At 54.5% G+C, this 10,471-nt stretch overlaps 1 protein-coding gene across 1 annotated transcript; it reads left to right on the top strand.

Annotated features, from left to right (window-relative positions):
- Positions 1-1,614: 1,614 nt before the first annotated feature.
- CDKN1A (cyclin dependent kinase inhibitor 1A) lies at positions 1,615-10,136 on the top strand. The gene is made up of 3 exons (XM_010389694.2): positions 1,615-1,735; positions 6,854-7,303; positions 8,534-10,136. Exons 2-3 carry the CDS (start codon positions 6,859-6,861, stop codon positions 8,581-8,583), a joined length of 495 nt encoding a protein of 164 aa, XP_010387996.1. The 5' UTR covers positions 1,615-1,735; positions 6,854-6,858; the 3' UTR covers positions 8,584-10,136.
- Positions 10,137-10,471: the final 335 nt, after the last annotated feature.

A 10,471-nucleotide genomic window follows, 5' to 3' on the forward strand; every position in this document is an offset into this window, starting at 1 on the left:
GACATTTGACAACCCACCCTTTGGATGGTTTGGATGTATAGGAGGGAAGGTGCAGACAGCAGTGGGGCTTAGAGTGGGGTCCTGAGGCCGTGCTGTGGCCTTTCTGGGGTTTAGCCACAATCCTGGCCTGACTCTAGGACCAGGCAGGCCAAGGGGGTCTGCTGCTGTGTCCTCCCACCCCTACGGGCTCCTATCCCCACAGCAGAGGAGAAAGAAGCCTGTCCTCCCCGAGGTCAGCTGCGTTAAAGGAAGAAGACTGGGCATGTCTGGGCAGAGATTTCCAGACTCTGAGCAGCCTGAGATGTAAGTGATTGTAGCTGCTCCAAGCCTGGGTTCTGTTTTTTAGTGGGATTTCTGTTCAGATGAACAATCCATCCTCTGCAATTTTTTAAAAGCAAAACTGCAGATGTTTCAGGCTCAGAAAGGAGACAAAGGTGAAGTCCAAGGGAGGGCAGGGGTGTGGGGTAGATGGGAGTGGATAGACATGTCATTCATCTCTGTGTCTGTCAGAAGCACCAGTAGACACTTCCAGAATTGTCCTTTATTTATGTCATCTCCATAAATCATCTGCAAATGAGGGTTATTTGGCATTTTTGTCATTCTGGAGCCACAGAAATAAAGGATGACAAGCAGAGAGTCCTGGGCAGGAGGCAAAAGGCCTGTGTTCCAACTATAGTCATTTCTTTGCTGCATGATCTGAGTTAGGTCACTAGACTTCTCTGAGCCCCAGTTTCCCCAGAAGTGTACAGGGGCTATGTGGGGAGTACTCAGGAAACAGACAACTCACTCGTCAAATCCTTCCCTTCCTGGCCAACAAAGCTGCTGCAACCACAGGGGTTTCGTCTGTTGAGGTGAGTGTAGGGTGTACAGAGATTGGTTCAATGTCCAATTCTTCCGTTTCCCTGGAGATCAGGTGGCCCTTTTCTGGTAGTGTCTCCAATTCCCTCATTCCTGGAAGCATGTGACAATCAACAACTTTGTATACTTAAGTTCAGTGGACCTCAATTTCCTCATCTGTGAAATAAACGGGACTGGAAAAGCATTCTGGCCTCAAGATGCTTTGCTGGGGTGTCTAGGTGCTCCAGATGCTCCTGGGAGAGGTGACCTAGTGAGGGATCAATGGGAATAGAGGTGATACTATGGAACTTTTCTGGAAATTGCAGAGAGGTGCATCGTTTTTATTATTTATGAATTTTTATTTATTAATGTCATCCTCCTGGTCTTTTCAGCTGCATTGGGTAAATCCTTGCCTGCCAGGTCGGACTCCCCGACCCCCAGAGTGGGTCAACGGTGGGCCAGAAAGGGGGCTCATTCTAACAGTGCTGTGTCCTCCTGGGGAGTGCCAACTCATTCTCCAAGTAAAAAAAGCCAGATTTGTGGCTCACTTCGTGGGGAAATGTGTCCAGCGCACCAGCGCAGGCGAGGGACTCGGGGAGGAGGGAAGTGCCCTCCTGCAGCACGCAAGGTTCCGGACCGGCTGGTCTGCTGGAACTCGGCCAGGCTCAGCTGGCTCGGCGCTGGGCAGCCAGGAGCCTGGGCCCCGGGAGGGCGGTCCCGGGCGGCGCGGTGGGCCGAGCGCGTGTCCCGCCTCCTTGAGGCGGGCCCGGACGGGTGCGCTGGTATATCAGGCCGCGCTGAGCTGCGCCAGCTGAGGTGTGAGCAGCTGCCGAAGTCAGTTCCTTCTGGGGCCAGAGCTGGGCGCGGATTCGCCGAGGCACCGAGGCACTCAGAGGAGGTGAGAGAGCGGCGGCAGACAACAGGGGACCCCGGGCCGGCGGCCCAGAGCCGAGCCGAGCGTGCCCGCGTGTGTCCGTGCGTGTCCGCGAGGATGCGTGTTCGCGGGTGTGCGCCGCGTTCACAGGTGTTTCTGTGGCAGGTGAATGACGGGCGTGGGTCGGTGCGCACTCGGCTTGCGCACACGGTATCTGTAAGTGCGCGGGTGACGGGGGTCAGGATGTGCCGGAGACCCCGGGCAGAGAGCGGGATTACAAGTACAGGGCTCTCGGGCCACGCTCCCCGCCCCTGGAAACCCAGCTGGGGCGAGGGAGGGCGTGGACCGGACAGCTCTGGGAGCTCGCCTTTGGCTGCGGTTGGCTGCAGGCCCCAGGCGCAGTTTGCTCGCGGCCTGGGGATGAAGTCCGTGTCCCTGGAGGGGCCCAGGAGGGGCGAGGAAAGCGGAGTGGAGTAAATTCGTCTAGGATCGGTCCTAGGCGGCTCTCGGCTCCAACTGGCGCCGCCCTGGCCCAGGTCCCAGGTTCAGGTCCTCTACGCCACTGTGTCCACCACCTGGCTGGGCACTGAGGTCAGCGCGGGCTGTTTCCCGGCCCTTGGGAATGTGCCAGGACACGTCCCCTAAGGACAAGCGAGGAGGTGACTCATTGTGACAAGGAGACCCCAGGGAACGGACTGTATGAGGTCAGAACCCCGCCCGGGAAGGGGCACAGTGGGACTCCCAAAGCCCTCTCCCCTGCCCCTTCGCGGTCTCCGTCCTCCCATCGGCACAGTGACCTATTTGGCTGGAACAGCTTGTTCCCAGGGAAGCAGGGCACCGGAGGTCCAGGACACCGCGTCGGGTCCCCGCTTCGCGGCGCGCCCTAGGAGTTGGGGAGTCACGACTCTGCGCTGGGCGGGCTCCAACCAGCCTGTCAGTCGGGGAAGGGCAAGGGTCTCCTCTAACTCTTTCCCACCGCGGCCGGGAGAATCACAGGCCCAGACTGCCCTGGGGTCGGGGCGCTGGACTCCGGGACGAGAGCGGAGCCCACGCCTGGGTGGGAGGTGGTAAGGGGTCAGGTCTTTGCGGGGTGGGGATTCTGGGGGGCACGACGCTGCTCAGGGCCTCCATCAGCTGCCTCGGTGGCGCCCCGACCTAGCTCAGATTCCCTCTCCGAAAGCGACAGGGCTGAGCTGAGCAGGGGGGCGAGTCGCCCCCTGGGGCGCCGCCGCCTGGCGCGGATCACAGCGCGTCCTTTCGGTCCAGAACCCCTGGGGGACACTTGCGCCCTCTTCGTGAGGAAAAGCATCTTGGAGCTGGGTTTGGAACTTGGGGCGCCCAGGCAGCTTCCCCTCTCCTTCCCTCCCTCCACGTCGCGTTTCTGGGAGGACTTGCGAGCGGTTTTGTTTTCGTTGCTCCCGTCTATTTTTATTTTCCAGGGATCTGACTCATCCCGTGCTTTGGGCGTGGAGATAAGGTGGAGGGGCCGGCTCCCAGCGCGCGCGCGCGCGTGTGTGTGTGTGCGCGCGCGCGTGTGTGCGTGTGTGTGTGTGTGTGTGTCAGAGACGGCACAAGAGCGCGCGGTTTCCCAACAGCGGCGGGAGTTTCGGAAGCCTGGCCGGCTCAGCGTGACGTGTTCGCGTCGCCCCCCCCACCCGTCCCCTCCCATGCTCCCCCTCCCCACCCCAGGGTGACGCGCAGCCGGAGTGGAAGCAGAGTTTTGGCGGGCGAGCAGCGCCTTGCAGGAAACTGACTCATCACTACTCCCTCCCGCGGTCCGAGGCTCTGCCCACGCACCTCCCACCCCGCGCGTGATTTCCTGGAGGCCGGCGCCCCCTCCCGGCCCTGGCGGGAATAGCACACTGGCTTTCCCGCGGAGTGGGGCTGGCCGGCGCGAATCGCCGCGGCTGCTCCTGGTCTCATCCGAGAATAACCCCTATGCCATTACCACCCCTTCAAAGGAGCACTCCTTAGATTCAACAGTATTTACTGAGCTCTTACTGGAAATTAAAATATGGCTGAAGTCTAAGGCAGCAAGGCCAATAAAGGAGGCTATTTTCAGTTGTTTGTAAAACACGGGTTTACGTTTCTGTTTTCTTTGGGCTGAAAGTTATTATGACAATGAGCATGAGAGCAGATTTTGATGGGGGAGGAGAGGCCTATAAGAGCCATAAGAGAAGGATGGGTGGTAGAAGAGGAGAGGGTACCTGCGTAGATCCTAGTCCTGTCTTGAGCTCCCGGGAGCCAGGGAATATCCAGCTCCTTGATGAAGCCCTAGGCGGGCTCCTCCTCCTTGTGCCTATGATGTATTGAGACCAAGAATGTCCATTTCAAACAAACCAGTGTGTCCCCCTTTGGCTGGCACCCCAAGAGTGCTCATCGAGGAATGGTGCCAAACACTTGCTTGAATCTTCGATTTGGATTAAGTTGGTCTCAGGAGGCAGGGCCTCAGCAATCTATATTTTGAAAAAGCTCCCTAGGTGCTTTTTTCTTGCTTTTTTCTTTTTTTTTTTTTGAGACAGAGTCTCACTCTGTCACCCAGGCTGGAGTGCAATGGCACCATCCTGGACTCAAACAGTCCTCGTGTTTCAGCCTCCCAAGTAACTGGGACCACAGGTGTGACCCTCCATGCCCAGCATTTTTTTTTTTTTTTTTTTTTTTTTTGAGACGGAGTCTCACTCTTTTGCCCAGGCTGGAGTACAGTGGCACGATCTTAGCTCACTGCAACCTCCGCCTGCTGGGTTCAAGCAATTCTCCTGCCTCAGCCTCCCAAATAGCTGGGGCTACAGGTGTACACCACCACGCCTGGCTAATTTTTGTAATTTTAGTAGAGATGGGGTTTTGCCATGTTGGCTAGGCTGGTCTTGAACCCCTGACCTCAGATGATCTGCCCGCCTTGGCCTCCCGGAGTGCTGGGATTACAGGCGTGAGCTACTGCACCCAGCCACCCAGCTAATTTTTATTTACTTTTATTTTTAGTAGAGACAGGGTCTCGCTGTGTTGCCCAGGCTAGTCTTGGACCCTTGGGCTCAAATGATTCTCCCATCTCTGCCTCCCAGAGTGTTAGGATTACAGGCATGAGCCACTGCCCTGGCCTCCCCAAGTGATTCTGATGGGCCTCTCTGGTTAAGAAACCTCAAAATTAGAGAGGGAGTGGGGTTCAACACTAGAGCACAGGACTCAGGGCAAACAGGCCTGGGTTCAGATCCTGGCTGTGCCACTTGTGAACTGTGTAATGTTGGTCAAGTTACTTAACTTCTCTGAGACTTGGTTGCCTCTTCTGTATAAAGGGAGCTAATAGATATCCACTTTTTAGGAGGACTGATGTTTTTAAACTGCTTAGAACAGCCCTCAAACATAAAAATATATAAATAAATCCCAACTCATGCCTAGGGGAGGGTGGACAGAGGTTATTTGAGGGCTCTGTCCACTGTACTGGGTGACCCCTTTATGGGACAGTGGCCTTTGGCCTTTTCAGCTGTATGACTTAGAGGCAAGTCTCGTATCTCTTCTGTCTCCTGCCGTTTAAACTTGGTGTGAAGTTACCAAGAGCCTCCTCTCCCAACCAGCTGGGACGTGAAACTGTGGACTCCACTGATCACAAGCAGTGGGGTGAGGTGGGGTGGAGCAGATGTGGCATGTGTCCCGGGCTTCCTGCCTCAGGAGGACTCAGCAGAGCTTCCCCCGCCAGAGCCTGCAAGTTGGGACTTGTCCCTAGGAAAACCCAGTTGCTGCCAAGGTCGTGCAGTCACTCAGCCCTGGAGTCAAGCCAGAGCAGGCAGGTAGGTGCCAGGGCTCCCTCATGGGCAAACTCACCCTCCGTTTTCCCTCTCCTGAAGTGGGAGGAGAGGAGCCAGGTAGACCAGCCACCTTTAATTTTCTTTGCCTGCAAAACGGGTTCCTTGGACACAGGCAACACGGGCAGAGGCTGCCAGGTGTCTAGACTTCAGATCACCTGATGTGCCTGGCAGGATGTGGCTCAGCCTGGGAGAAATCATCCCTTGCGCTGCCCCGCCCTGCCACTCCTTACCCCTAGGCCACCCGCCTGACGACATCCTTGGGAAAGGCCCGCAGCCTACAGCACCTGTCAGCCGCTGTCTGAAGGAGGTAGTTGGCAGGGGGAAGTGATAGGGAGGAGGCTCAATAAAACTGAAGGCGGAGAGGAATAATCATACTTCTGTTTTCCATGCACTTCTGTATACGAAGTGCTGCTGGCACGTTACCTACATTAACTCAGTTAATTCTCATGTCTATCATCTGAGACAGTCACCATTACTATCCCCATTTTATAGACGAGGAAAATAGAGCTCAGACAAGTTAAGTTGCTTGCCCAGGGTCACCTAGTAAAACCTGGACTCCAACCCAGGTGATCTGACTCCAGAGCTCTCCTGCTTAACCACCAAGACACAGCCTTTCATTCAGCTCTTCTGTCTGCCTTGCTGCATGGACTCCCTGATCAATTGCTTGAGTATGTGTCCGTAGCCATGCTCTTTAAACTTGTACATGGCCCCATTTGTGGGTGAAGAAACTGAGACCTAGAGATATTAAGTGGTTTTTTAAAGCTTACGTAGTAACTGGCAGAGCTAGGACCACAACCTGGGTGCTTTTTGCTCCAAAGTCCAGGGTAATTTTACTTGGTCCAGCAGGGTTACCCTACTTGGGGATCTGGGTAGGGGGATTCAGGAGGCTGGAGGAACTGTCAGACTGTTTCTTCTTCTGAGAATTGACCTCCTGGCCACGGCTAGGATTAGGAAACTGCTGGACTCTGGCAATTCACATGTATTTGGGGGGCAGTCACACCCATGAGGGACACCTCTGGGGGAAAACACATTGATTTTAGCTGAAAATACCTGGTGGCAAACAGGACCCTGGTCCTTGCTCTTGCAATAAATTTGCCTTTGTTGACATTAGCTTGCCCTTCAGTTGCCTGCTCTGCCAGTGACCTTGGGGTGCCAGGCTGGCTGCGCTCTGCTGGTGGGGGTCAGGCCTCCTGTGGGAAGGAGGCAGGAAGACCAGCTGGAAGGAGTGAGAGAGACCCTCTGGTAGGAAGACGTCACCTGAGGTGACACAGCAAAGCCCGGTCAGGTAACATAGTGTCCAGTCTCCACGGTGACCAGGACCTTCCTTGTGTCTCTGCTGCAGGCGCCATGTCAGAACAGGCTGGGAATGTCCGTCCGAACCCATGCGGCAGCAAGGCCTGCCGCCGCCTCTTCGGCCCAGTGGACAGCGAGCAGCTGAGCCGTGACTGTGATGCGCTAATGGCGGGCTGTATCCAGGAGGCCCGTGAGCGATGGAACTTCGACTTTGTCACCGAGACACCACTGGAGGGTGACTTCGCCTGGGAGCGTGTGCGGGGCCTTGGCCTGCCCAAGCTCTACCTTCCCACAGGGCCCCGGCGGGGCCGGGATGAGTTGGGAGGAGGCAGGCGGCCTGGCACCTCGCCTGCTCTGCTGCAGGGGACAGCAGAGGAAGACCATGTGGACCTGTCGCTATCTTGTACCCTTGTGCCTCGCTCAGGGGAGCAGCCTGAAGAGTCCCCAGGTGGACCTGGAGACTCTCAGGGTCGAAAACGGCGGCAGACCAGCATGACAGGTGAGGACATGTACAGGGAAGGACATTGTAAAGGACCAGGATTCTCAGAATCCATGGTCCAAGGGCTGACCTGTCTGGTCCTAGTCCAGAGTGCTCCTTAGGTAGAAGGAAACAGGCCCAGAGAGGGGAAGCAACCTTCCTGAGGTCACACAGCAAGTAGGCAGCAAAGACCAACTAGCTAACATTTACTGGGAATGTTCATTATGCCAGGCCCTTTGCCAAGCTTCTAAGGTAGATTTATTTAGTCCTTATAGCAATGTTATACCATAAGACATTCTTGTCACCCTCCCCACCTTTCTTTTTGAGACAAGTGTCTTAACTCTGTTGGCCAGACTGGAGTGCAGTGGTGTGATCATGGCTTACTGCAACTTCAAACTCCTGGGCTCAAGCGATCTTCCTATGTCAGCCTCCTGGGTAGCTGGGAAGCTGGGACTACAGGCGCACACCACTATGCCCGCTAATGCACACCACTATGCACAGCACTAATTTTTTGAGTTGGGGTAGAGACAAGGTCTCACCATGTTGCCTGGGCTGGTCTTGAACTCCTGAGCCCAAGCAATCCTCCTGCCTCAGCCTCCCAAAGTGTTGTGATTACAGGCATGAGCCACCGTGCCTGGCCCCTTGCCATCCTTTTAGGGCAAGGAAACCAGGCTCAGAGAGGTAGAGTGATTTGTCTAAGGTCTCAAAGGGAATTTGCAGTTGGGTCAGGACTGATTATAATAACAACTACTAACGTTTGTATGGGCCCAGCATTGTGCTGAACACTTTCATGGATTTCGTAACAGAATCCCTAGATCACCACTGTCCAGTAGAACTCTGCAGGGATGGGAGTGTCCAGTGCAGGGGCCACGAGCCACATACAGCTGTTGTGCATTTGACACACAGCTCATGTGACTGAGGAACTGAATTGTTCATTTGATTTGATTTTAGTCTGTTTAAACAAGCACACGGAGCTAGTAGTGGCTCCTCTACCGGGCAGCTTGGCTTAGAACAGACCCATGGGTGCAGGTGTGGTGACTGACGAAATCACATCCGTGAAGCATGGTGGGACACTCCGTAAATACCCCTTAAGAGACAGAGTGGGCATTCCCCGAGTTCTTCCTATCCTCAGCAGTCGGCCCTGTCGGCCGCAGGGAAGGGTGTCCTGGCCTCCGGCTGTCTGCCTTGGGTGGGCAGCTCCGCCGCGTCCTCTTCCTCGTGGCCTGGCTGACTTCTACTCTCTCTCCTCAGATTTCTACCACTCCAAACGCCGGCTGATCTTCTCCAAGAGGAAGCCCTAATCAGCCCACAGGAGGCCCGCAGTCCTGGAAGCGCGAGGACCTCAAAGGCCCTCTCTACATTTTCTGCCTTAGTCTTTTAAGTTTGTGTGTCTTAATTATTATTTGTGTTTTAATTTAAACACCTCCTCATGTACATACCCTGGCCGCCCCCTGCCCCCCAGCCTCTGGCCTTAGAATTATTTAAACAAAAACTAAGCAGTTGAATGAGAGGTTCCTAAGAGTGCTGGGCATTTTTATTTTATGAAATACTATTTAAAGCCTCCTCATCCCGTGTTCTCCGTTTCCTCTCTCCTGGAGGTCGGGTGGGCCGGCTTCAAGCCACCTACTTCCTCCTCCCCGCTCATCCGCTGGGTGGTACCCTCTGGAGGGGTGTGGCTCCCTCCCCTCGTTGTCACAGGGGGTTATGAAATTCACCCCCTTTCCTGGACACTCAGAACTGAATTCTTTTTAATTTGAGAAGTAAACAGATGGCACTTTGAAGAGGCCTCACTGAGTGGGGGCACCATCAAAAACTTTGGAGTCCCCTCACCTCCTCTAAGGTTGGGCAGGGTGACCCTGAGGTGAGCACAGCCTAGGGCTGAGCTGGGGACTTGGTACCCTCCTGGCTCTTGATACCCCCCTCTGTCTTTTGAAGGCAAGGGGAAGGTGGGGTCCTGGAGCAGACCACCCCACCTGCCCTCATGGCCCCTCTGACCTGCACTTGGAAGCCCGTCTCAGTGTTGGACCTTTTCCCTCTTTGGCTCCCCCTGTAACTTTTGAGGAGCCCCAGCTACCCTTCTTCTCCAGCTGGGCTCTGCAGTTCCCCTCTGCTGCTCTCCCTCCCTCTTGTCCTTTTCCTCCAGTACCCTCTCAGCTCCAGGTGGCTCTGAGGTGCCCGTCCCACCCCCATCCCCAGCTCAATGGACTGGAAGGGGAAGGGACACACAAGAAGGGTGCCCTAGTTCTACCTCAGGTAGCTCAAGCAGCGACTACCCCCTCCTCTTTTAGCTCTGGGGTGAGGGTCCCGTGTGGTGGCACAGGCCCCCTTGAGTGGGGTTATCTCTGTGTTAGGGGTGTATGCCATCATACACCCCATGGGAGTAGATCCTTCTAGGAGGGAGACACTGGCCCCTCAAATCGTCCAGCGACCTTCCTCATCCACCCCATCCCTCCCCAGTTCATTGCACTTTGATTAGCAGCTGAACAAGGAGTCAGACGTTTTAAGATGGTGGCAGTAGAGGCTGTAGACAGGGCATGTCACGTGGGCTCCTATGGGTCTGGGAGTGGTTGTCTTTCCTGGCACTAACGTTGAGCCCCTGGAGGCACTGAAGTGCTTAGTGTACTTGGGGTGTTGGGGTCTGACCCCAAACACCTTCCAGCTCCTGTAACATACTGGCCTGGACTGTTTTCTCTCAATTCCCCATGTGTCCTGGTTCCTCTGTCTCTCCACCTAGACTGTAAACCTCTCGAGGGCAGGGACCACACCCTGTACTGTTCTGTGTCTTTCACAGCTCCTCCCACAGTGCTGAATATACAGCAGGTGCTCAATAAATGATTCTTAGTGACTTTACTTGCAATATTACTATTGTGGTCATTATACCTTATTATAAGAATAAATAAATGGGCTTTTGGGAAGGGTTTAATCATTTAAAAAATAATTTTAAAAAATAAGCATTTAAATTTAGAGAATGCAGAAAACTTAGCAAACAGAAAGACTATGCTGCAGAAAACAAACAACAACAAAACAAAAACTACTGTCACACCTCTGCAAAGATCACCACTGTCAACATTTTGGTTTGTTATGTAATCTTTTTGTAAAGAATATATTACAGCTTAACATCATTACTCATCAGATAAATGCAAATTAAGATACCACAATAAGATACCACCATATACTTACCAGAATAAC

Source organism: Rhinopithecus roxellana, chromosome 4 (genome assembly GCF_007565055.1).
Source record: "Rhinopithecus roxellana isolate Shanxi Qingling chromosome 4, ASM756505v1, whole genome shotgun sequence".
NCBI lineage: Eukaryota > Metazoa > Chordata > Mammalia > Primates > Cercopithecidae > Rhinopithecus > Rhinopithecus roxellana.

What these genes read in the sequence shown, in the direction of transcription:
- CDKN1A (XM_010389694.2), top strand. Translation starts at nt 6,859, where the DNA reads ATGTCAGAACAGGCTGGGAATGTCCGTCCGAACCCATGCGGCAGCAAG. An exon ending in GCGGCAGACCAGCATGACAG is followed by an intron (nt 7,304 to 8,533) that starts GTGAGGACATGT and finishes CTCTCTCCTCAG; the next exon opens with ATTTCTACCACTCCAAACGC.